This window comes from Ovis canadensis, chromosome 1 (assembly GCF_042477335.2).
Source record: "Ovis canadensis isolate MfBH-ARS-UI-01 breed Bighorn chromosome 1, ARS-UI_OviCan_v2, whole genome shotgun sequence".
NCBI classification, from domain to species: domain Eukaryota; kingdom Metazoa; phylum Chordata; class Mammalia; order Artiodactyla; family Bovidae; genus Ovis; species Ovis canadensis.
Window position 1 is genome coordinate 219,483,219 of NC_091245.1, and position 27,379 is coordinate 219,510,597.

Here is a 27,379-nt window from a genome sequence, read left to right on the forward strand (position 1 = left end):
TCATCGCAAGGATGACTCACCAGAGAACTCCAGCACCTTCTGATGGTCATTTTCTTTCTTGGCCCTCTGTTCTTTCCTCTAGCCAACAGTAAGTCGGAAGGATCACCTGTGCTCCCCCATGAGCCCTCCAAGGTGAAACCAGAAGAATCCAGGGAAATTACCCGACCAAGTCGCCCAGCTGTGAGTGCTTTTTTCTCAGAAGAGTTTTGAGCTCTTTTCATTCACCAGAGAACCCACAGGGTAAAGTAGTTGGGGATGCGCTCATGACTCTGAAACAAAAATTGTTAAATTTATTAAGAACAGGTGCTAGAAGCATCTGGAAGGAAGTCATACCTGATTAGGAAAGAACTGAGCTGATTCAGGATTGCTTTCCTACCTTTGGATATTTTGCTGATCATTAGCACTATGTTTGGAGAAGGAAATGGCAACCCACTCCAGTGTTCTTGCCTGGAGAATCCCAGGGATGGGGGAGCCTGGTGGGCTGCCATCTATAGGATCACACAGAGTCCGACACGACTGAAGTGACTTAGCAGCAGCAGCACTATGTTAGAAAACAAAACAGGAAGAGAAATAACTCCTATTATCCCATGATTTCTACTCAGCAGCTTTGGCAAAGAGATGTTGAAACTAGCAGTTGAGAATATTTGGGCACTTTCTGTGGATTTCTCTTAAATATTCTGGCCTTTCCTCCACATTATTTTCCATATGAATTAATATTGCAGCATTTCTGCTGCTCTGGGACTGCATTGTCTGGACCAAAACTTGATAAGCATGATCTCATAGAGGACCTGACAACCTGAAATCTAGCTTCACTGCTGTAGCACATCAGACCCCAGATAGCCTTAAAGAAATAAAAAAGAGCTTGGAGGCCGAAATTTCAAAGTTGGAAATTAATTTGGGATGACTTACTCTCCACTTGTTTTATCTGAATTTTTCAAGAGTCTTTTCTGTGAAATGTTTTTTTCACCTTTAAAAGTAAGGAAGCACAGTGAGGGTAGCCATGAAGGGAGCTGACACCGTTCTGGGCAGAGGTTCTCCTTTCCCCTTGCCTTTATCAGTTGTGTACTAACCATTCCCGTTTTGTGTTTAACCTGCTGCCTTTCTTCTCGTCTTTTCCCCTCCCGTGGATTCTTCTGGATTGGGTTCCTCTTATCTCAGAGCTATAAGAAAGCTATAGATGAGGTTAGTATTATCTTTTCTTGGTCATGCTTTTACAAGATGTGAATATAAACTGACTTCCTGAGGTTGATATTCAGAAAGGTGGCCAATGGGATCTCAGTTTAAACTTCATTCCTTCAGAGTGATCTGCTGGGAGGACAGTCCCTCCCACAAAAGCCAGCCTGAGTGCCTCTGACACCGTTTAAACCTCCAGAGACCTTCCTCCTAAAGCCAAAATGTCACATTTCCAGTGTTCCAGTCTGGCTGAAGATATGCATTAGTGCTTTGATATCGGCAGTTTCTCATTCTAGTGTCTTCTGGTAGCAAATCCTGAGCTCTTCACCTGTACTCGCCAGCCTGGCTAGGGGATGGTGGTTTTACTAACAGAAAAAAGAGACATCTTTTTCTAGGGCCGTCCAAATTTATAGAGTGTGATTTGTGAACAAGGAGTCACTGGGTATTGTTAGATTAATTTTGTGGGACATTAACTACAGCATCAGCAGCAACATCAACTTTGGTTAATGAATCCTGACCAATTAAGTAATTTTATTTCCTTATCGGTGGAGACATTTTTCCATTAGAAAAATATATGGTCTTGCCGCTCTTAGGTAGCTCGCTAAGAAGGGTGACTGCCTCACTGCTCTTTGTCAGGCCTGCATGAATACAACGTAGTGGAGTTGTTTTGGAAGAGACAGGCCTTCTGCAGAGTCTAATTGCATGAAATCTGAAGACTAGCATTATGGCTTTCAGGCTGAACTCTGCTGAGCACCATTTTTGTGAAATGACATGGAAAAAGCACTGGCTTTGGGGTCAACGAGCTGCATTCAAATTCTGGCTCCCGCAGTAAATAACTGGTGGGGCCAATCTCACAAACTCTCTGGAGAGTTCTGGAAATAAACAGTTTCCTCATCTGTTCAGTGGGGATAAAAGCACCTGCCTTGCCTCACTCACAAGATTGTTTAGGTTCCCGCAAGATCGTGTGTGTTCGAGAGCATTTTCTGAAGTGTGAAATGCTATGTAAAGGCAAGGCCTGAGGCATGGGACTAGTTTGGTGGGAAAAGCATGTTTCTATGTGTCTGATCTTTACCAAAAAGCCTCACGTTTTCAGAATTACAACCACCTTACCATTCAGAGTGACTTAGAAAGAAAGTTTTCATAGTTAAAGAATTATTGTTCACAAAAGAATGAGACTCCACATGTCCACAGTGTGTGGCTGCATTTATAGAAAGTTAAAAGGGAATTGTTTTGAATTGCTCTGTGCTGCAGCCTTGCCCCTCCTCTTCATGAGAGTGAGAAGGACAGGGATTATCGCAGCTTTTATCAACCTTCTCCCACACAGTTCTGGTGCTCAGGCTACCAATAAAATAGTTGTGTGTGTACACAACTCAAGGTTTCCTCTTATGAGTCCAGAAATTGGCTTGGAGGTGGCTGTCATGGGGGAAAGGACTCTCATGGATTTCGTCTGGTTAACCCAGGTTATTTTTGGGCTTTTAAAAATTGCTTTATTTATTTCAGGATACTCTAGCACACTGGGCAGAGATGAGGGGTAGGAAACAGAGGTATAAGTAATTGAGAGGATATAAGCTGTGCACCAAAATCTTGGAGCAATAGATGATTGGGAAAAGCCCTCAAGGTGATTCTTATAACTCTATCCTTGAGTATCGCTGATCCCAACCACTGAAAATATGGGATTCCTTGGTTCTCCATCACCTGGTGGTTCTCAAGGAGGAATGACTATCCCCCAGCTGCCCTCCTCTTAGGAGACGTTTGCAAAGTCTAGAGTCAGTTTGGGGGCCTTCCCTGGTGTCTCAGCAGTAAAGAATCTGCCTGCCAGTGCGGGAGACATAGGTTAAATCCCTGAATCAGGAACATTCCCTGGAGGAGGAAATGGCAACCCACTCCAGTATTCTTGTCTGAAAAATCCCATAGACAGAGGAGCCTGGCAGGCTGCAGTACACGGGGTTGCAAAGAGTCGGACACGACTGAGTGCACACGAGAGTCAGTTTTGATTGTCACGAGTGGGACATGGGAAGCAGTGCTGTTGACATGTTGTGTGTAGAGCAGAAAGATGCTGCTAAACACCCTACAGTGCACAGGAACATAACCTGCGATAGAGGATTATCCACCCCAAATGTCAGTGGTGCCACAGGGGAAGAAACTTAACTCTCTCCTGTCTTCACTCCTAGGTCTTGATATGGCTTCTCCAGTCTCCGGTGACTGATGTGCCATTTAGATAACCCAAGATTGAAATGAGCAGTCTTAAAATGCCAAAGACATAATTGCTTCTTATTGCTAATTTAATGGTTTGAGTTCTTATAAAAGTCAGTCTGGGGGAGAGTCCATTCACTTGGCATTCCTTCCTAATGCAGTTATGAGATTGTGCAGAATAGTCTGATTACTGAATACACCTTCCAAAATAAATATTATTTTCACTTTAGCACAAACAGATGTCATGAAGATCAGATACAAAAGCAAACACTGGCTTTACCAGCATTTTTTTCGTTAGTACGTAGAAATCTGACAATTGGCAGAGCGCATATATAGATTGGACAGAACTGGAATGATAACAGGTGGTCCAAACCTTTTTTTCCCCAGTTGAAGATACTGATGATAAGTGACTTCCCCAAGTCATATCTTCACACTTCCTAAAAATGAAATGAATTATTTTAAAATGTAAAGAAAAGACCGAGACTTCCCTGGTGGTCCCGTCGTTGAGAATCTGCCTTCCAGTGCGAGGGATGTGGGTTTTATCCCTGGGAACTAAGATCCCACATGCCTCAGGGCAACAAAGAGCCTGCATGCTCTAACGAGAAGTCAGCACAGCCAAAAATAAAAATAAGTAAATTTTAAAGAAAAGACCAACTTTAAAATTTTTAACTATTATTTTAATTGTTTAAAAAATTGAACTGATTTTCGTAAACTATATTGTTTTTGAAAAGATACCTAAAAGAGCACCTTTTAAAGCAGAGTATGCATAATTGTCAGATTAAGTAAACTTTTTTTGAAAGAAAAATTATACCAAATTGATTCTAAAAAGTGTTGCATAAAAAAAAAGTTTGGGTAAGAGCTGCTTAACTATCTGTACTCTGTAGTCAGAAAACTTACCATTTTGCCATATATCTTTTTCAGTTATATATTCTCAAGTATTTTCATGGTAAATAGCACCCTTTTTCTCTTTTTTAATACTTTTTAGCTCCAGGCTTGTGACAGTCAAGCAATAAATTACCACAAAAACTCATTACATGGAGAAAATGGGTATTGTCAGAAAATAAAACATATGAAAATGGATCTGAACCCAATAGTGTCAATTTTAGATCATGTTTGTTTCCTATAACTTTACTATTGTAAGTTTCTCCAGGATAGATGAACAAGGAACAAATCTTCAAATAAATGTATAGACTATGGGCAATGGAAGATTAAATTTTTTTTTGGCTGGAGTGTTAGTTTCAAGTTACCCATTATTGTTACCTTGGGATTTTTATATATGTCTCACCCACCATGCTATTACCAATTAAACTTAAAAGGAAATTGCAATTATTTGTAATGCTTCAGGAAAGATAACCTTTTAATAACACAGAAACAAAAAAAAACAAACCTCCAATTAAAAGTGAAATTATAAAGCATGTCAGAGCTTTAAACTGTTCCTAAATACAGTGTTTGGAGAAATTTAGGTCATTTTAACAATTGAGAGTTTCTTTAAATCAGTGAGCTTTGGACCAGCTAAATGTTTCTAAATAGTTTTGATTTTTTTAAATCTTAATTGTCTTGTTTTGAAATGTCAGCAATAAGGAAAACCAACCCATGGGGAAAATGAATTATTAATTTAAATAAATAAAAGTTAATATCATTATATTTTATTCAGAATTATTGACATTAGAAATAAACTCTTTTAAACCATATTCTCTCTTTAAATTATAATAAAAAATTTTAATAAGTACATTTTTAATACTAGGTATAGTCTTTGATGAGACATATCATGGTCCTAACGTAGAGAACAAAAAATACAAAATAAATTTATCTAATTTTTTATTATTTTATTGGTTTAGAGGATTATAATGTCCTTTTTCATTAATTGCCTTAACAAATATCTAAACTGTATTTTCTCAATGTGCTCAAGGGTATAATACCCTTCATTTCTCCTCAATTTGGTAAAGGTACACATTGGCAATTGTTAGGAGGAAATAAGAGGTAAAAAGCTGAAATCTGAATATGAGCGTTTTGAATTTTGGCTCATTGCCAAAGAAACCAATAATAAATTTACCTTAAATTCTGCGCCATAATTTTTCTCCTCATTAATGGTATACACTATATTCAAACATCTTTTGAGTCTTTTTAATACAATTGTGTTTTCATCTTCATGGATGAGATAAATATATCCACTGAGAGTGAGGCCATGGCTGTGTGCATGTGTGTAAAAGCCCAGTGAGCATGTTTGTGTGGAAAATGCACAATTTGAATTTTCAGAAGCTTCCCTTTTCCAAGGGCTTCCATTCAAATGACTACAGAACAACTGTGAAGTTGTCATTGCTGCCCCTTTGGTTTTTATGAAATTAGAAATAAATTCTTCACTTAACTTCCTAAATTTTGACCACGAAAAACCTGAGCCATCTTCTGCCCTTAGTTTTAACCAATATACCAATCTGACATATAGGCAACAGTAAAGAAACAGGATGATCTGTTGTCTTCTCAAAATAAAATTATATTTATAATTTAGTTACACATTTATCACAGTTTTTCTCCTAATCTACTAGGATAGATTATCAGATGTTATTTACATTATCTGTATTACTCTGACCTTACATCAGACAAATTGGACAAATACATTTTTGGATTAAAATAAAGAGAGAATATGGCCTTAAGAAAACTGTGGGATTTAGTATTTTCAAATGAGTTTCTTTCTCCCTAATCCCCTGTCTCTCACTGAATGCTCTGATTCCCACATGGGTCACTAATATAGGGAGAAATGGTAAGACTGATGTCAAATTGCTTTTTCTTCATGTGCATGCTGTGTGCCAAGGGCAGTTTAACCCATGTACATAGAGCGGCCACGCTTTTGCAGAACTGCTTCCCTCTGCATTGCTCCAAAAGCATGTAAATTGAAAGGTAGTCAGATCTTCAGCACACTGCCTGCCATGTGCCTGGTGACTAAATACCACCTCATCACATCCATAAGGCTAAAGGTTTCATCATACTCATGGAAAACTGAAAATTTACCTCTTCCTTTTGTTATTTGCACATTCATTTCTGTATTCTTTGCCAGGATTTCTGCCAGTTGACAGCAATTTAAAACAAAAGAAACTGAAACACCTACCAGTCTAGAAAAGAAGTCTTTTTCTGTTTGTTTTTGTTTGTTTTTTTGTTTTATTTTGTTGTTCCTCTTGATTCACTCAGCTCTGTGGCTATCACTTTCAGTGGCACTGGGCTTTGGGGTGGGCCGTTTTTTGACACGGTGCCTCGGCTCTCCAGGGAATGATGACATACCGAATGAGTCATTCAGTAGCTGGAACCTTGGGAATTGCTCTGTTCTGTGACTGATGGTAGATTTTCGCACAGTAGCAATCATAATGAAGAAGAGGCCATGACTGTGGCTTGGGCAGTGATCCTGAAATACTGGGAAATTATTTCTAATCTTGTGTATTTTCCCGTTAACTCTGAGAGTGGGTGACCCACTTCACCTTCCCAAAAGATGAACCCAGAGTCTGTATATATGTGTACACACACAGCACACATACACATATATACCTGTGCAGATTCAGAACCCAGCAGTCTCCGTCTAGTCAAGCAATTGGTTGTAAACAAAGTTTAAATTTATTTCATCTTTCTTTTCTAGTTTCTCCACGCTACAAACATCGTTTTCTTGGTTTTCATGCAGTAACTATGTTTGTAATGGTTCTGTAAAGAGCTTTTTTTTGGTTTTTTATTTTTTTTTACTTTTGTTTTCTTGTTGCTTAAGCTTGCTAAGAGATAGTGTTATGTTCATATCTATGTCATATCTGCTGGACAAACTTTTCTTTTGTAGGATCTGACGGCGTTGGCCAAAGAATTAAGAGAACTTCGAATTGAAGAAACAAACCGCCCGCTGAAGAAGGTAACAGATTACTCCTCCTCCAGTGAGGAGTCCGAAAGCAGTGACGAAGAGGAGGAAGATGGGGAGAGTGAGACCCAGGACGGGACGGTGGCTGTCAGCGACATACCCAGACTGATGTAAGTGACCTGCTTTTTCACTGTAGGCCAGGAGGAGTTAGTTCTCCAAAACAAGAAGACAAGAAATGTGAAATATGGGTCTCTGGCAGGATCGGTTGACTTTGGGGAGTCACATACTTTTTAGAGCATCGTTCTGCATTCACCCCTTCTCCCTAGATACAGTAACTTGGAATATGTAGTGTTTCAAGGACTGCATGTTCTTTATCTAGGCTGTTGTGAGGTTGACTGTCCCTTGGGTGATGCTCTGTTGGTCCTTGTCAACTCAGGGCAAATGATATTGAAAGTCACACCCTAAAACTGAAGAGCAAAATTATAGGCAATAGCATTTCGAGGTTAACATTGATAACGTGAGTCGTATATTTCTCCATCACCACCACCACAAAGGTGGGTGGAATGCAGGAGACAGCATGGGTTAGCATCCCAGCAAAAGCCTACAGTGAAGCCTCTGAGAGTTTGACTTAAATCCACTACTGTTAGGATTTTCTCCGTCATCTTCCCCATGTCTCTTTTATGTGATCCTTTTTGCTCTCTGACTTCACCACGTATCCTCTTCTTTTTCAGATATTGATAGCTACCTAGCTTTCCCTTTGTATTTGCAGTCTTTCCTTCTTCTCTTTTCTGTTTTTAGTGAAGGGGGACTCCCTTTTTCTCACTGGAATGGATCCTTTTGCAAAAGAACCTCTCCTCTTCCCTTTTACTTGCCCAGTTCAATCATTCATGCAAGCACACTCACATATATCTCTTGTTTCCTCCCTCAAATAAACACAAGACGCCCAGCTCTGGTTTGCTATAACTTTGATAGAGAGCGGTGCTAACTTTTCCTTTGTTCCTCTTTGTTTCTATTTCTTTGGCTCAGCTACTACATTGGTCATCACACCACATTTATTCCCTGTAGAGAAGATGCCATTTCAGGCCACAGATGACTGTCCTGTTCAGCAGAGACTGGAGAGACAGGGCCATCTAGTCTGCTGGAAATGTCATCCATTGATTAACCATCCTCACGTACAAGCAATTCTGAAAGACAAATCCAATTATCGTAGCTGAAAAATCCATTCTTGTTATTTTACTGCTGATTACCCCATTATTGACAGCCATAAGTATGCTAAAATATGACATTTGAAAACAGATTGCTTTAAATTGCTTTTTTAACAGCAAATAAAATTGTTCTAGAGGCAAAATCACTAATCCAGAACGTTCCTGCAAAATATGCTGGTCCTTTCACTTTTTGTCTTGACTCAGCATTGATTCATTCTTCTACCAGATGTTTTGAATTACCTTTAAGCACTGGGCACACAACTCTGAGAGTGGATTTAAGATTGATAATACTTCCACTATGTGTTAGATCCCATACTTTGGGATATTCAAAGTATTGAGAGGGCTTTGAGACATTCAAGAAGTGTGTACCTGAATTCTGCTTTCCGAAAGTTTACATTCTAGTTTGGGCTTTCCTGGTAGCTCAGACAGTTAAGAATCCACTTGCAATGCGGGAGACCCAGGTTCAGTCCCTGGGTTGGGAAGATCCCCTGGGGAAGAGAATGGCTACCCACTCAAGTATTCTTGCCTGGAGAAACCCATGGACAAAGGAGCCTGGTGGGCTACAGTCCATGTGGTCACAAAGCGAAGACAAGAGACATAATTATACATGGAAAACTTCAGAGTAGTATAAATAGTTGGAAGAATAACCAAGGACCACCTTGGTAGAGATGTTAAATCTCATTGGGTTTTTAAGCCCCCTGTCATATTTTGTAAGGCTGTTAATGGTGCTTATCCTCATATCTCTAGAGGCAAACCCATCTCTTTGTGGATAGAAACACCCGTCTTTCTAAAATTGTAGATGTCCCTGCTGCGCTATGCCTCCTCTGCCATCTGGCACACTGTTGTCACTCTGGGGATTGCCTGTCATAGCCTAGTCCGTGCGGCAGAGCCCATGCTGTCATCTGTGTTGCGTGGTGTCTTCTACGCATACCTGCCACTTCATGGAGCGCAGGATACACATGACTGTGCTGAACTGAAATTGTGTATCCTGGCTTTAAAGCATTTATAACCTAATCCAGAGGAAAGACGTATACACAAATAACTGCCATCAAGGAGGAAAGGAAAACGCAGTGATATTAGGATCCCAGGCAGGATGCTCGGGCAGAGGCGGGGTGGGGGTACGGCACATAAGGTGCAGGGGGCGAGCGAGGGAGTTGAAGTAAAGGCACAGAAAGTTAAGTTTGGTGGAAATAAAGCTGGTATAAAGGGGAAGGGTCTGGACTAGTGAAGCCAGACCAAGAAGTGTGCACTTGGTCACGTAGCCAGCAGGGAACCGTGGAAGGTATCCTGAGCTGGGGAGTGATGTTGTTGGTGCCATGTTTGAGAGAAATTGTTTCACCAAGGTGATTTGGAAAGAGAACAGACTAGATACTGGTAAAGGCATTCAGAGAATTTATTATTGTATTCCTCAGAAGTAATAAATAGGCTATCATTGAATGCTTGTAGTGGAGGCAAAACTTGCTGGAGCTTTTGAGGAATTGGTAAATTTTAGGCAAATTGGCACAATTGTCCATTAAAGAACACTTACAATAGTTAACTATATGTGAAACACACTTTAGAGAAAACAAGATACAGATGTGTGTATGTATACTTTATTTGCTAAATATAGACATTTTGTGAATATATATACACTACGTTCTGCTGTAGAATGAATAGTTGTATGTTTAAAAAACTTCTTACTATTAAAAAATCCATGGTTTCTTTAGGAGTAAAACATTTCTGAGGTAGACTGCTTCTCATATTCTTATCACTTTTATTTTCTACTCTTAAGCTAAGCCTTCACATTTCATACTGTGTATTTTTGGAGCAAAATATCAAAATCTATTGCAGCACAGTTCACTACCATGAAGTGTACACTAAAGAGCTTTTCAGAAATGGAGCCCCACCGTTCCAACAAGCAGCCGTAGATACCAATGTGCAAAACAGTGACTTCTATATACAATATTGACTTCATGTTAGTAGTGTGCAATGTAACCTATAAGACTGCACATAACAAAGACTGTATTCCATGACTAACCAACTGTACTATTTCCCAGTGCCTCAAGCCTAGAAAAATAATAAGTGAGGGGAAATCGTAATAGCAGTTACCTCCAGACTAAGCAGGGCTTCCCAGGTGGTACTAGTGGTGAAGAACCTGCCTACCAATGCAGGAGACATAAGAGACATGGGTTCGATCCCTGGGTCAGGAAGATGCCCTAGAGGAGAGCGAGGCAACCTACTCTAGTATTCTTGCCACAATAACCCCATGGACAGAGGAACCTGGTGGGCTACAGTCCATGGGGGTCACAAAAGAGTTGGACATGACTGAAGCAACTTACACACTGGATTATACTACTGTAAGGGATTCTTACATATATGCCTGATTTTATGATGTTGTTGTTGCTGTTTAGTCACTTAGTCATGTCCAGCTCTTTTGCAACCCCATGGATTGTAGCCCACCAGGCTCCTCTGTCCATGGGATTTCCCAGGCAAGAATGCTGGAGTAGGTTGCCATTTCCTTCTCCAGGAGATCTTCCCTATCCAGGGATCAAACCCAAGTCTCCTTCATTGGCAGGCAAATTCTTTACCACTGAGCCACCAGGGAAGCCAATTTTATGGTGAGCACTCACTATTTTTATAATCAGGAAAATAATAAAAGCATTATAGACTAGGAAGGAAGGAATGGTAGCCATGTTAGCTGACTGGCATCAGCCCAAGCAAGCCGAAGAGACAGCCGTTTATATCAGCATCTTCCCTTGTGGGCTTCCCTTGTGGCTCAGCTGGTAGAGAATCCACCTGCAATGTGGGAAACCTGGGTTCGATCCCTGGGTTGGGAAGGTCCCCTGAAGAAGGGAAATGCTACCCACCCCAGTATTCTGGCCTGGAGAATTCCATGGACTGTATAATCCATGGGGTCACAAAGAGTCGGACACGACAGAGCGATTTTCACTTCCGCTTTCACTCAGGTCCCATTTCATGCTTTAGATGTTCCTATGGAGTGCAGTCTTCATCATTAGGACCATCTATTTCTGTCATAGCCCTTGAGTTTTGTACAGTCTTGTAAAATACAGTCTGGACAGTGAAAGCCCTGTGTCTCATGTCCCCTCTTTCCCATCCTCACTAGAAAGCTGTGGATCTGGCCCCATTCACCCCCCTCTATTGTTGTGCCCTGTCCCCACCCCGCCTGCCAACCTCTCTGCCTTCCTGTCCAGTGCTGAGGCTCTGGACTGTTATAGAAGTGTGGCTGCGGTTGTGCTGTCTGCCTAACACCTTACAACAAAGAGTTCTTTCCACTCCTGGGGCCATGACACAGCATATGCTGCAGCCAGACTGACCTCCTCGTTTCCAAATGCCGTGCACTTTCCCAGGGTTGTGCCCCTTCTTGGAATGTCCTCTCCCTATGTCCCACATTCTCACATCCTGCCTTGCTTTGGAATATTTGCATCATGTTTTTATGCTCTTCCAGATGCTAATCTCTTTAGTTTCAAGCTTGTGTCTTCTTCAGCTTTTATATCCACTACCCAGTGCCAAACTGAGGGCCTTTCATGTAGCAGGTGTTCGATTTATGTATATTGAAATTGAATTAAATCAATACCTGCAGGAACACTTTGACAAATCCAATTAGAGGAATTATTGTTCTAGACATGTGGCCTAATTACAGTAAATTTTCTATAGTTTTCCTTCTAATTAGTTGATGTGTTTTGTTTTTTACAGTCTTTGTAGCAATTCAGACAACTGCTTGTTCCTACCCAGACTCTATATATTTGTTAGAACAGAGGATCTTTTTTTAACTGTAAGCTGTTATGGTTGTTTGAGCCTCGGTGTTTTTGAACTATTGCTTTTTAAAATTATTTTATTATTAATAAAGTAGTTTTAGAACAATTTTTGATTTATAGAAAAATTAAGAAAATAGTAGATGTCCATGTTATTCCTCTACCCTCCCACCCCTCTCCCACACAGTTTTCCATTTTCTTATCATTAACATTGTAGCGGTTTATATAGAGTGAAGCAGAGTACTGGGGATCAGTAACATCCTAAGAGGAACTTATGAAGAGAACAGACAGGCAAAAGAAAAATCCGGGGAAAGTTGTCTCAAAACCCAGAGGAGAGTGGGGCTGAGTGATTATCAGACACAGGCAAGGGACTAAACGCAGTGTCCAAGAGGAATCACTGACATTGAGACTTTAGAAGTGACTTGAAGAGTTTCCTTTAGGTTCTTGATGTTACATATAGGAAGGTACTGAAGCTGAAGCTCCAATACTTTGCTACCTGATGTAAAAAAAGCCAACTCGTTGGAAAAGACCCTGATGCTGGGAAAGATTGAGGGCAGGAGGAGAAGGGAACAACAGAGGATGAGATGTTGGATGGCATCGCCAACTCAGTGGACATGAGTCTGAGCAAGCCCTGGGAGATGGTGAGGGACAGGGAAGCCTGGTGTGCTGCAGTCCATGGGGCTGCAAAGAGTCAGACACGACTGAGTACTGAACAGCAACAGAGGAGGAGGTCACGTGAGAAGTCAACCAGAGTGTGATGAGGGATGAATTGGAGAACTCTGTAAGGAGAACTTTCAGAAAAGAGAAATGTATGTGTGGGTGGTAAATACAGAATTAGGCTCAAGGGAGAGATTTTAATGAAATGGGACAGAGGAGAGACCTCATCAGGTTTACTGATTGGAAGAAAGAGCCAGTACAGAGGAAGGGATAGTGAAAACACAGGAAGGAGGATAGGAGTAGCTTCCAGTTAACATTGGTCCTCTGCTCTTCTGTTTACCCTTCTCAGTGAGTTAGAAATACTGCATTTCTAAACTAAGTACTTTGTTTTTTGCCCAACCTCCATTTGATTATAATCTTATGGAAGTTTAGGGTTGTGTCTCATTTTTTAGGTATTTTTTTTCTAGCATCTGGTACAACATATGTCACTTAACAAACTTTTAATAATTAAATGAATGCATGAATTTCTAACGGGTTGGTAAAGATTGACATGGTAGAGCTGGGAGCTTGGAGCCATAATAGAAACATACAGGGACAGAATTTAAAGGACTGCCAGGGGTGGGGGTAAGAAGGACAGAAGGAAGTGACCAACAGTGACAGACACAGCAAGAAGTCTTCTATGATTTAAAAATGTTTTCCAGTCCCTGAAACATGAACTACAGGCTGCACTTTGCCTTTTAAAAAAAATGTAGAGAGAGGTGCTTTGGAGCACACAGAAATTTATGTGACTTTTCATCATCAAAAGCCATGATCTTACATCAGACTACATGTTAACAGAAAAATTAATGGTGTGGACCATTAATACAAGACACACTGAATGAGCAGATATATTCAGAAGATTCACAATACAGCAGACAAATCCTGCACAATGGAACAACCGTTCTAAGGGGAATTGATCACCATTTTAGAAGACTGACCAAGGAAGAAATATAGGTATCCTTTAGTCAGTCTATAAGGAATATTACTAGTAGAAGTAATGTAGAATAAAATTCAAAACAGCCCAAACTGATCACCATTAAAATTTACCATTAAATGAAGCAGTTCTGGCTCATAAAATTGACCCAGGAAGAAATAGTCGCAGAAAAATATTCCATGAAATGTAAAACTGACAGTGGTTAATACTCTACACTGTAAATTTTGCTGTTGATTGAAAATTGACAGATAAATCTTGATAAAATTTTCATCTCTAAATTGTTCCAGGAAAAATTGGACCTGGTAGAAGTAGTGACCACAGAAGCTTTGGAAAGATTATACAAAGAAGCTGATTGATGTGTCATATCTTTGCCATAACATCTGCATAGAAGAGAGTTAGAACCAGTAACGGCAATTTTACTAAAATTATGATGAAAATGCAAAAATCGGGGAAGAGTTTAACTGAGATATGTAAAAAATTAAGTAAGGAATTGTCTTACTGGAAAGAGCCCTAGGAAATACTTTTTTCATGAATATTCATCCATATTGAGATATTTCTGATTAGAATGTTTGGACTTCCCTGGTGGCTCAGACGATAAAGCGTCTACCTACGATGCGGGAGACCGGGGTTCAGTCCCTGGGTTGGGAAGACCTCCTGGAGAAGGAAATGGCAACCCACTCCAGTATTCTTGCCTGGAAGATCCCATGGACGGAGGAGCCTGGTAGACTACAGTCTGTGGGGTCACAAAGAGTTGGACACAACTGAGCGAGTTCACTTTCACTTTTCAGAATCAGAACATTATCAGAATAAAGAAGATAAGTGGAGGCAAAATATCCTTAATATTTGAACTCAGGTGGGACTCTCTAATGGTGATAGAGAACTTGATTGTATGGTGTCAACCTGGTGGTGGCCACCAGGCCAGTCTAGCCTCTGACAGTGGCAAAAAATGCCTGAGTGACAAAGAAAAGTGCTTCCCTTCCTAGGAAGCTTTGGCTCTTGATAAATGCTTAATTTACTGACTTGCTTGTCTTACATCATCTTGTCCCAAAAAAGAATTTAAAGCTGCTAAGAAACAATAAAATACAAGGTAAAACAGATTTTCAAATAAATGAGTAAAGAAATCATAGTTATGAGAATTATTCTGATATACCAATCTAGCAAGACACCAGGAATTCATTCTTTTTCCATGTCTCTGTAACACTATTAATAGCTCCTTCCTGGGAGTGAAATATTAAAAATACTTCTTTGAAATTTCTTCCCAAACACATTAATTCTAACCCATACCTAGATGTATTTAATTCAAAATTCAGCCTCAGTATAAAAGAGAGTTAGCTACACAGTAGGGTAACAATAGGTCCAGCCTTGAGAACTGAAGTCCTGCAGGTACCCACAGCACCTATCTGGTCCTCGGTTTCCCATAGTGCTTTGGTCTGTGCCAGGGACCACAGCAAACATCAGTGTCTGCTCTCAGAGCGTATGTCAAGATCCGATTCCCTTCTTCTACTGTATCTTAAATAGAAGAGCAAGAAACAAACTGAAATAAATATACCACAGTGTGAGGTGATTACAGAGATTTTTTAAAGTACTGGATGCTCTTGAGTTAGATAGCCTTGTTAATGGATGCCTGGTACACCAGAATGCTCTTCATAGATATTTATTCTCTATAAAATAGTGTAAAACTTACTTATCAATGATTGTTTTTATCCTCCTATTCTGTGCCAAGTTCTGTGCTGGATACTGGGTATTTAGGGATGAGCAAAAAGTCAAGAATTCTGCCCTCACAAGCATCTTTTCTAATGAGAAAAAAGATGAAAATTAGAAGAGTCAGAAAGATCTAGAATTGCAAATCATGATGAGGACTATTAAAGAAAAAGGGTGCAGAGCAAGAAGAGGAGCTGGTGGGATACGATGTGGGTGGCTGGTGAGAGACGTCTTCTCTGGGAAAATATCGGTTAAGCCGAAATCAGATGGATAATAGGGAACCAGGCAAGCGGGGTAGAAGAGAGCTTTCCAGGCAGAGGAGACAGCATGTACAGAATTTAGGGCGTCTGCTGGTCAGAGAGGAGTAGGGAGGACTGGGAGATCTTTCAGGGCCCAGTTGCTTACCCTGGCTAACAGGCAGAGAGGAGGACTGTTAGGAGGAAGACAAGGGACACTGGGGAAGTGGGACCCCAGTTCAAGCATCCTTGCAGTATTAAAGATTAAAGTGGAATGTACTTGAGGCCACTGAGCTGTACACTTAAATTTTATGTTATATCTACTTTACTACAATAAAATATATCACCGTGGACAGGAAACAGATGTTCCCTAAGCATTTGTTTGTCCAGTTGCTAAATCATGTCCGACTCTTTGCGACCCCAGCAACTGCAGCACACCAGGCTTCCCTGTCCTTCACTATCTCCTGGAGTTTGCTCAAACTCATGTCCATTGAGTCGGTGATGCCATCCAGCCATCTCATCCTCTGTCATCCCCTTCTCCTCCTGCCTTCAATCTTTCCCAGCATCAAGGTCTTTTCCAATGAGTTGGCTCTTCACATCAGGTAGCCAAAGCATTCGAGCTTCAGCATCAGTCCTTCCAATGAATATTCAGGGTTGATTTCCTTTAGATTGACTGGTTTGATCTCCTTGCTGTCCAAGAGACTCTCAAGCATACACTGTCATGAATACTGTTTCCTCCTATTTCAGACCCACAGGAGCCCCCGGGAGTGCTGAGCAGTATAATGTGGGAATGGTCGGCACACACGGGCTGGAGACCTCTCACGCGGATACTTTCGGCAGCAGTATTTCAAGAGAAGGAACCTTGATGATAAGAGAAGTAAGTTGGTATAAAAACTGTATAGAAGTGTATTTCTTAATTGGTTTTTATATTAGCGCTTTCACAGAGGATGCTTACAGCATGTATTTTAGGGAATGAAGGGTGGGGGAGGGAGAAGGGCCCATGTTTCTAAATGGTTGGGTGATTTTAATTGTCCACCTTCCTTCCCACATCCTTCCGAGCTTCTGCAGTGTGGCTTAATCACGTTAGTCCAGATTCTTCAGTGGAAGCTATGCAAATTAGAATATAGCATTTGAGCCTAAGGATATAAAACTGGAAACCCAGATGTTTCCTAGCACAGGAAAACAGAAACAAATAGTCTATTCAGATAGCATCGGTGGCCTTGCTGTGCCTCCTTCATCCCACTCCAGGTTTTATCCTTGTGCATTTTATGTAGAAAATGTTCTCTGGTTCCAAAAATGGTGATATCATCTTATCCAGTTAAATGAACATTAAAGACTGTTAAGCTGTCCGGGTGAAAGAACAAAGAAATAACCAGATGTAGGTAAAAAAATAAAAAATGCACCTTAGTATTTGGAGTAATTTTGTTTTTTAAACTCTAGGAACATCATTTTGGAGGGCAGGGGCACACATTTCCTTTCACCTGCCCCTCCAGCATGCAGTGCTTTCCCATTGTATCTGTCCTGACCAGAAAGGCCTGGACATGTTAGAATCCATCTTTTCTCATTTTTCACTCCATCATCACTGTGTGAGTTTATCAGCAGGTCTTTTCTTAGAAGGAAATTAGTGGCTGATGACGCTGGGCAAAGTTACTTGACCTCTCCCTGCAGCCGTTTTGTCATCTATAAAATTTCATAAATAATAGTAAATGACTCACAAGATGATTGGGAGGATTCAATGAGCTAATTGCCTCCGTTCAGTTCAGTCGCTCAGTTGTGTCCGACTGTTGGCGACCCCATTAATCACAGCACGCCAGGCCTCCCTGTCCATCACCAACTCCTGGAGTTCACTCAGACTCAGGTCCATCGAGTCAGTGATGCCATGCAGCCATCTCATCCTCTGTTGTCCCCTTCTCCTCCTGCCCCCAATCCCTCCCACAGCATCAGAGTCTTTTCCAATGAGTCAACTGTTCGCATGAGGTGGCCAAAGTATTGGAGTTTCAGCTTCAGCATCATTCCTTCCAAAGAACACCAGGACTGATCTCCTTTAGAATGGACTCCTTGCAATTGGATCTCCTGGCAGTCCATGGGACTCTCAAGAGTCTTCTCCAACACCACAGTTCAAAAGCATCAATTCTTCGGCACTCAGCTTTCTTCACAGTCCAACTCTCACATCCATACATGACCACAGGAAAAACCATAGCCTTGACTAGACGGACCTTTGTTGGCAAAGTAATATCTCTGCTTTTTAATATGCTATCTAGGTTGGTCATAACTTTCCTTCCAAGGAGTAAGCGTCTTTTAATTTCATGGCTGTAGTCACCATCTGCAGTGATTCTGGAGCCCAAAAAAATAAAGTCTGACACTGTTTCCACTGTTTCCCCATCTATTTCCAATGAAGTGATGGGACCAGATGCCATGATCTTTGTTTTCTGAATGTTGAGCTTTAAGCCAACTTTTTTACTCTCCACTTTCACTTTCATCAAGAGGCTTTTTAGTTCCTCTTCACTTTCTGCCATAAGGGTGGTGTCATCTGCATATCTGAGGTTATTGATATTTCTCCTGGCAATCTTGATTCCAGCTTGTGCTTCTTCCAGCCCAGTGTTTCTCATGATGTACCTTCTTATAAGTTAAATAAGCAGGGTGACAACATACAGCCTTGACATACTCCTTGTCCTATTTGGAACCAGTCTGTTGTTCCATGTCCAGTTCTAACTGTTGCTTCCTGACCTGCATATAGGTTTCTCAAGAGGCAGGTCAGGTGGTCTGGTATTCCCATCTCTTTCAGAATTTTCCACAGTTTCTTGTGATCCACACAGTCAAAGGCTTTGGCATAGTCAATAAAGCAGAAATAGGTGTTTTTCTGGAATTCTCTTGCTTTTTCCATGATCCAGCGGATGTTGACAATTTGATCTCTGGTTCCTCTGCCTTTTCTAAAACCAGCTTGAACATCAGGAAGTTCACAGTTCACGTATTGCTGAAGCCTGGCTTGGAGAATTTTGAGCATGACTTTACTAGCGTGTGAGATGAGTGCAATTGTGCGGTAGTTTGAGCATTCTTTGGCATTGCCTTTCTTTGGCATTGGAATGAAAACTGACGTTTTCCAGTCCTGTGGCCACTGCTGAGTTTTCCAAATTTGCTGGCATATTGAGTGCAGCACTTTCACAACATCATCTTTCATCCCCATGGAAAAGAAATGCAAAAAAGCAAAATGGCTGTCTCGGGAGGCCTTACAAATAGCTGTGAAAAGAAGAGAAGCAAAATGCAAAGGAGAAAGGGAAAGATATACGCATCTGAATGCAGAGTTCCAAAGAATAGCAAGGAGGGATTAAAAAAAGACTTCCTCAGCGATCAATGCAAAGAAATAGAGGAAAAGAACAGAATGGGAAAGACTAGAGATCTCTTCAAGAAAATTAAGAGATACCAAGGGAACATTTCATGCAAAGATGGGCTCGATAAAGCACAGAAATGGTCTAGACCTAACAGAAGCAGAAGATATTAAGAAGAGGTGGCAAGAATACACAGAAGAACTGTACAAAAAAGATCTTCACGACCCAGATAATCACGATGGTGTGATCACTCACCTAGAGCCTGACATCCTGGAATGTGAAGTCAAGCTAATTGCCTAGAAGCATCCAATAAATGTTACCTGTTTTATTTCTCTCTCCCCACAGCCTCAGGCTCTCCTTTTACTTGCTATCACTTCCCACTCTTCCTTTCTGAAACATTAGCATATATCATCTGTCATTCCCCTTCCTTTGCCGGGATTGATTAGAAAACACTGACCGCAAGCTTTGCTCTCCAAAAAGGCAAAGGGCATCTCATTTTTGTAAGAAAGAAAGGAACTGTAGTTTTAGGATGACTAAGGCCTTTGAAATAATGATGAGCAGTAAAGCTATAACTGGAAGACTAGTTCACAAAGCAGATTTCTGGAATTTCATTTTATGGCCTTGCCGAATATTTCAAGTAGACTTTAAAGAGCCCTTTCACGGAAGCCTGGAATGAAAAATGGACTTGGCTGCTGAAGTTGACATTGTGTCGTGCTGGCATATAAATCTCCCTGCATGGTAAATGGATAATTTCAGTGGAAGTGTAGAGGGCTTCTCTCACTAGACCCCGTCACCAGGGAAAACATAAGGGGAAATGTTCTGGAATGAGTTACTCTCTGACTCCAAATTAAAGGACTCCCATTTCTAATGTGGTTTCAGATTTGCTGGAACCTTTAAGACAAAGTCAATACCGTGACATGGTTATTTGGAGCCACATTTTGAGCTCAGTCACCAATCAAATGGCTCTGTAATATTTAAAGCATTCCAACACTACGACCGCAGCCAGTCACCTTGAAAATTGCGTTCACCAGCGTCGTATATAAGTTTGATCTATTGAGGACCCTATAATTTGTTTTGTCCTCTCGGTTTCTAAATTCTACTCTTTCCAAACACAGGCTTTTAAAGTAACAACCTGTTTTAAAATAACAACACATTTAAAATGTGTGTATTAAAAAGATAAGTACAAATTAAAGTGTGACCAAGAGAATAAGAAAGTAGAAACTCTTAATGGTTCAGTTCCATAAGATGAACATCAAGGGGAATAACTCAACTCAGACTTCCCTAGTGGTCTAGTGGTTAAGAATCCACCTGTCAATGCAGGGGGCACAGGTTCAACCCCTGGTCTGGGAGGATGCCACATGCCTCAGGGCAACTAAGCCCGTGTGCCACAACTACTAAGTCTATGCTCTAGAGCCCTTGAGCTGAAACTACTCAGCCCAGATGCCCTAGATCCCATGCTCTGCAGCAAGAGAAGCCACTGCAACGAGAAGCCTGCATATCTCAACTAGAGAGAGGCCCACTCTCCGTAACTAGAAAAAACCCCGCAGAAGACCCAGCAAGGTCAAAAATATATATATATTTTTAAAGAGAATCACTCAGCTCATCTTTCTCATAGGAGTGGATGAAATGGTTCTTTAGGAATGCACTGGCTCCCCCCTCCATGGCCCTGTCAGAGACACAAATCCCCCTTGCAGCACAGACCCCTGCCTTGCAGGTCTACCTTTCCCTTGCCTACGACCCCATAGGACCTTTTTTTACTCACTTTCTAGAACACCACCACACCATCTGTCATCTGCCACTTTGTCCACGGGGGACCAACTGCTGAAAGAGCTATTTTTATTCACAGCCCACTCTTCACCCCAAAGACCCCTGGGGTCTGGCTCAGCTTCCCTTCCCCCTGGAAGCTTCTCCATGGGCCTCTGTCCACAGTACCTTCCTCATTACCCAGATGGTATCTCTCCAGGGTCTGTTCATGCCCTGAACCAGGATACTGGCTCACCCATGAAACTGTTTGGGTTATAAGTAATAGAAAAAAAAAAAGAATCCACTTACAACAGCTTAAGAAAACAAGGCAGGGGACTTCCCTGTGGGTCTGGTAGCTAAGACTGCACTCCCAGCGCAGGGGGTCCAGGTTTGATCCCCAGTCAGAGAACTAGATCCCATGTGCCCCAAGGACGAGTTGCACACCACAGCAAAAAATCCTGAGTGCTGCAACTAAGACCAGGCACAGCCAAATATATAAAATAAATTTAAAAAAGGAAAATAAAGGCTGAGCAGGTATCAACGATTGGGGAATAAGGATTCAGAGGTATTGCCTAGAAGGAATCAAAAGCAGAGGATGTGTTGGGACTCTCAGTAGAGTTAGAATCAGAAACTGCAAAGGGATTAGGTGCTCAGCAGCTTCTCATGGGCTGGTCTCCGGCCTTCCTGCCACCTGGCTCTTTTTATCCTTATCTCTGTCCCCTCTGCTTTCTCCCTTGTTCTCTCTCTCCACATACCAGGTTTCTCTTCTGCAACATTGAGCTCTGACCTCTCCCCACCGCACCCCCCCACCAACATTGCAAGGTGTTCATTACATCCCAGTTCAGCTGCCCAATAGAGACTGACTGGTATCTCTCAGACTAACTGGAAATTCCAGTGGGAGTCTGGTTGTAGTTAGCTCAGGTGTCCTGGTCCAATCGATCAGCTGTGGCCAAGAGCAGAGCCACCCAGGACAGCAGTGGCCAGAGCACCCAGGCTCTGCCGCAACACCCGGATTTCACCACTTACAGCCCATGTCACTCAGGGCAAGTTAATTGAATTCTTTACACTGAAGTTTTTCCATCTGTAAAATGGTGATAATGGAAACTAGCTCCTGGTGGTACTGTAAGGATACGAACCTAAAGTGTTTAGAAAAGTACCTGGCATATAGGGATACTCAGAACACTCCAATGCCCACCCCATGGCACTAGTGAGTTCATGAAGAGTTAGTTGGGACTCTTTTAATGAAATCCTAAAGGACAGAGCTGCTGGTCATTTATCTTCATGTTCCCAGCAGAATGTGTGGCACACAGAAGGTGTTGAATTCTAAGAGGGTGCTGGTTGAATGCACAAAGGGGTGATGACTCAGAAGTGGGAAAACTCAGGGGTCACTGCTGAATCCCTTCAGGCTTCTCAGTGTCTGTACCATTTCCCCTGTGAGACTCTTGCAGTCTTTCTTTTATAACCAGTATGTCTACATTGAATTTTGGCTTGAGACTGAATGCTGCTGATCCAAGAGAGACCACAAAACTCCAAAGAAACAGTGCATGATTTATGCTACTCAGAAGTTGTGGGGAAAACGGTGGAAAGCTTTTCAGTATTCCAACAGAAGTTAGCAGGATGGAGGAGCTGCCCAGGACACATAGGAGATGATAAAGTAAATTAGGACTGAACCTCTTAAATGTCATTTAACAGATGAGATGTTCAGATGAGCACGGTGACAAAATGAATCCAGAAAATGCCCCTCTCCTGATCAGTCATGGGCCAGGAGCACTGTGCCAAGAGACACGGAGGACACTAAGGTTTTCCAGTTATTTCTCAAGCTTCCTGGTGACATCAATTACATGCACCCATTCAGGAACTTGGGAGCCTTTCGTCTTCCCCCAAAAGGGCCTCCTTTCACTTCAGCCAGAAGCAGGTGCAGAGCTTTAATTGCAAGACCGGGACAGGCTCCGGAAAGAAGGAACACCAACCCTTGCCCATGCCAGGCCCAAACAAGGCAGGGAGGGTACCTGAGTACCCTCCTCATCGAGTCCTCCATGCTCCTCATCGAGTCCTTCATGTTCAGCAAAATGCTCCACACTAAGTGGATGCTCAGAAATTTTGGTCAAATGAATGAAAAACAGAAAAGTCAAAGAAAGGAATCATTACTCAAATTAGGTCTCCTGTAAGAAACCTCAGTGAGCCAGCCACATAAATGTTAAGTTAGGAAGTACAGTCCTGGACAGGACTACAGTGTGGGCCCTGGCTTTCTGGGAGCAGAATTTCCTTGCAACTCTGTGTTTCTTTTCTAAAATTTTTGGGAGGAGGCTTTGCCCTCCAGGGCAATGATTTCCAACCTGTTAAGTTATGCAGCCCTGTCAGTAAGACATCCAGGGAATGCCACATAATACAGTGTATTTATTTATTTATAAACCATGCATTTGCCCTTTGGCACTAACATAGTATATATATTATAAAGTACCTTTAAAGGACATTGAAAAGGTGAAACTACAGGCTACCCTTCCCTTCAGGACTGCATTTATGCTGAGTCAGCACAGTCTTTCCCAGCTGTCCTGGGAAGGGGGAGAGAGGAGACAGGTAGGCTGGGGGAGTGGGGGGCAGTGGGGGAGTGGTACAAGGACCTAACCAGAAATGGGAGGGATCTCCCAGGTCTTAGTGGGGAAGATTGGGCCCCTGCTGGAGGACTGACCCAGCTGATAACTTAGTAGCCCAGAGTCACTCCTTCATTCCCAGACCTTTGAGGAAGACTTTTCTTGGAGCACAGACTCCTCAAGGGCCTGACTGGTGTGGGCAGAAGGGCCCCAGCTTGCCCAATCCAGAGCTGGCAGGGGCATCCAGCCAAAGCCGACATATGGCCAGGCCCTGCTGCCTTCATCATCTTGGGCTGTGTGATCTTGGACTGTTACTTAACATCTCTGAACTGCAGTTAATAAAAGAGATAATACTTGTGGGGGGAGTGGGTGCTATAAACAGGACTTCAGATGCAGTGCTGGTCATGATGACTTCATGTTTCTGGAAAGTTGTATTGGAGCATAGTTGATTTACTGCGTTGTGTTAGTTTCAGGTGTGTAGCAGAGTGGATCAGTTACACATACACATATATCCACCCTTTTTTTCTTCAGATTCTTCCCATTTAGGCCATTACAGAGTACTGAGTAGAGTTCCCTGTGCTATACAGTAGGTCACTATTAGTTACGTATTCTATATAAAGTCATGTGTAAATGTCATTCTCAATCTCTCAATTTTCCCTCCCCCATCTTTTCCCCTGGTAACCATAAGTTTGTTTTCTACATCTGAGAGTTGATTTCTTTTTATTTTTTTTTTTTACCAGTTCCTGGCACAAGGCACCATAGTTGCTTACTGAGAGATTCAACATTAGTGATAGTGGATGTAAAGCCTTATTTTCAAATTACCTTTAGATTACTTCCATGTTTTCTTTGTCACTCCCATCAGCTATGATTAGTTAATCATTGGTTTGACCTCACAGCTGACCAAGAACGCTGTGAGTTGGGAATCATTTCTGCATTTTCTTAGAGTATCCTAGGCATGGATTATTAATGTTATCTCAGACTACTTCTTCTCTTCAGAGATGTTTTAGGTCATGTTATTGTTTTTTTTATTTATGTCATTGTAACCTCGTGATGTGGTCTGGTGTGCACACACAGACGCACTGCAGAAGAGGAGCATCATGTGCGGTCCCCCCCAAGCCCCACTCCACAGTTCCCCTGTGGCATTACTGTCTTCCCACAGGGCACCCCCACATCACATGTGCCCCCTAACTGCCCCTCGTGCAGGAGTGTAATGCCCTAGGGTCAATCCGTGTACTAAGTAGTAGCAACCCTAACCTTTCTCTTGGATGAAACTGAAACCTGAGTGCCTCCCCGCAGCCCAGTGGGATGGCTTGCAGGCCACTGTGCCTGTGCTGTGTGAGGGCTGATGTCACTCTTTGTGTGTTGTGTGCCCCCCAGCCGTCCGGAGAGAAGAAGCGACCTGGCCACAGTGACAGCAATGGCTTTGCCGGCCACATCAACCTCCCGGACCTGGTACAGCAGAGCCATTCCCCTGCGGGGACCCCCACCGAGGGCCTGGGGCGCGTCTCCACCCACCCCCAGGAAATGGACGCCGGGACTGAAGTAGGTGCTGGGTAGGAGCCACAACAGCTCTGTTCTCATTTGGAGATTCCGAGACCCTAGTCTCCTCAAGAAGGAGGTTTTGACAAGCTCCCAGAAACCTGTTTGGTTGGGTTCTGCAAGCTTCCCAGGTGGTGCAATGACAAAGAATCCACCTGCCAATGCAGGAGACCCAGGTTCGATTCCTGGGTCGGGAAGATCCCCTGGAGAAGGGAATGGCTAGCCACTCCAGTATTCTTGCCTAGAGAATCTCCACAGACAGAGGAGCTTGGCAGGCTACAGAGCATGGGATCACAAACATTTGGACATGACCAAGCAACTGAACACACATAACTACTTATGCATATACTCAAATGGAGGCAGTGTTAGAGCAGAGCAGTGAAAAGTTCACAGGTAGCAGCTGAACCAGTACCTGTTTTTACAGATGAGAATACTGAGGCTCATAGAGGTTAAGTACCTTGCCCAAGGCACACAGCTGGTTTGTGACAGACCTGGGACCAGAACTTGGACCTCCTGTCACTCAGCTGGTAAAGAATCCACCTGCAATGCAGGAGACCCCCGTTTGATTCCTGGGTCAGGAAGGTCCCCTGGAGAAGGGATAGGCTATTCACTCCAATATTCTTGCGTGTCCCTGGTGGCTCAGCTGGTAAAGAATCTACTACAGTGCGGGAGACTTGGGTTCAATCCTTGGGTTGGGAAGATCCCCTGGAGGAGGACATGGCAACCCACTCCAGTACTCTTGCCTGGAGAAATCCCGTGGACAGAGGAACCGGGCAGGCTGCAGTCCATAGCGTCGCAAAGAGTCAGACATGACTGAGTGACTAAGCACGTCTCTCAGGCGAGAATGAAAACTTCAGCCTGTAGAGATTCCAAGGCCAATAACTGAGGTTCATATTTACATTAACTTAGTCAAACTAAATTTGACTTAGATGAAATAAGGCTGAAATGATGTTTATGAAAAGTAGATGCATTCTCAAAGTGTTCATCTTCCTAAACTCCAAATTGCACAAGGAAGGGAGAAATGGGATATTATCTTTCCTGTGCAGAAAGGAGTCTGGGAAAAAAGCCAAAGTAAAAGCAGTCTGTTGGGCAGTGCTTATGCATGTCCTTGACCAAGCAGGTTGGGTGAGGTCATGGTGCTTGGTCATGTTTCATGAATGAATAGTCCTGTGAATCACCATAGACTCTACATGTATTTATATAGACTATGCACTGCTGTTTTTGATGTTGTCTACATGCTGAGTTTTATAATGCACCATTTGGATTCAAAAGTTATAGAGCAGATGAACTTTATTTGTTGCAGGGAAAAGAACACAGAGCATTCTATTAATATTACAGCTTCATGCACTGTGGACAGGTTTTTCCTATCTGAATACCTCTTTGGGTACCAAGGAGGATTCTTTGTGGTTGGACTCTGCTTAAAATTCTGCTGCCTCCCCAGCTCTAAGTGGCAGTGTTGGTACTTGCCATACCTCCTTCACAGACTTCTAAAGATTGAAGGAGAGGTGCTCGCTTCGGCAGCACATATACTAAAATTGGAACGATACAGAGAAGATTAGCATGGCCCCTGCGCAAGGATGACACGCAAATTCGTGAAGCGTTCCATATTTTTACTAACACATATATATGGAATTTAGGAAGGATGGCAATGACGACCCTGTATGCAAGACAGGGAAAGAGACACAGATGTGTATAACGGACTTTTGGACTCAGAGGGAGAGGGAGAGGGTGGGATGATTTGGGAGAATGACATTCTAACATGTATACTATCATGTGAATTGAATCGCCAGTCTATGTCTGACGCAGGATGCAGCATGCTTGGGGCTGGTGCATGGGGATGACCCAGAAAGATGTTCTGGGGAGGGAGGTGGGAGGGGGGTTCATGTTTGGGAATGCATGTAAGAATTAAAGATTTTAAAATTTAAAAAATAAAAAACTAAAAATTAAAAAAAAAAAAAGCAGCACACATACTAAAGCCCTGCTAATCTACTCTGTTTTGAAGATGTCCTCTGTAACATTTTTTTTAATAAAGAAATGCACCTGTTCAAAAAAAAAAAAAGATTGAAGGAGAGGATGTCTGTGAAAGTGCTCTGTTTGGGAAGGGGAATCCTACCTTGTGAAGGATGAAATGGCTTTGATTCATAACGTGAAGGGGAAATCTTGAATCAGATTAGGCTTTTGTGGTTTTCTCTTTATATGTTTAGGGGTTTTGGGATACAGGTTTTATTTTTACATAAAACCTTTTTAAAAAATGAAAACTTACAAGGCATTTATCCCTCAAAAAGATGCTTATGTTCATGGTTGAGATTCATATTTACATTAATTAGAGGAGGCTGATGGGCTGCTGTCCATGGGGTCACGAAGAGTCGGACACAACTGAGCGATTTCACTTTCACTTTTCACTTTCATGCATTGGAGAAGGAAATGGCAACCCACTCCAGTGTTCTTGCCTGGAGAATCCCAG

The 27,379-nt window shown here is 42.2% G+C and overlaps 1 protein-coding gene, 1 long non-coding RNA gene and 1 other non-coding gene across 17 annotated transcripts in view; 2 read left to right on the top strand and 1 right to left on the bottom strand.

Moving 5' to 3' along the window:
- The window catches only part of TNIK (TRAF2 and NCK interacting kinase), a 402,112-nt gene that overhangs the window by 354,466 nt on the left and 20,267 nt on the right, over window positions 1–27,379 (top strand). For 4 of the 15 annotated variants that reach the window (XM_069560230.1, XM_069560234.1, XM_069560236.1 and 1 more), the window contains 5 exons: window positions 83–180; window positions 1,159–1,182; window positions 7,178–7,362; window positions 16,464–16,593; window positions 24,754–24,918. In XM_069560230.1, the coding sequence (XP_069416331.1) occupies window positions 83–180; window positions 1,159–1,182; window positions 7,178–7,362; window positions 16,464–16,593; window positions 24,754–24,918 (602 nt within the window). The remainder of the gene's footprint in view (window positions 1–82; window positions 181–1,158; window positions 1,183–7,177; window positions 7,363–16,463; window positions 16,594–24,753; window positions 24,919–27,379) is intronic. The other 11 variants (XM_069560233.1, XM_069560241.1, XM_069560242.1 and 8 more) reach the window with 3 other exon arrangements.
- The window catches only part of LOC138423908 (uncharacterized), a 35,001-nt gene continuing 14,839 nt past the window's right edge, over window positions 7,218–27,379 (bottom strand). The window contains exon 2 of the long non-coding RNA XR_011250515.1: window positions 7,218–8,376. This is a non-coding gene — a long non-coding RNA (uncharacterized lncRNA). The remainder of the gene's footprint in view (window positions 8,377–27,379) is intronic.
- LOC138431116 (U6 spliceosomal RNA) lies at window positions 26,421–26,527 on the top strand. Its single transcript, XR_011253535.1, has one exon. It is a non-coding gene; the product is annotated as a U6 spliceosomal RNA (small nuclear RNA).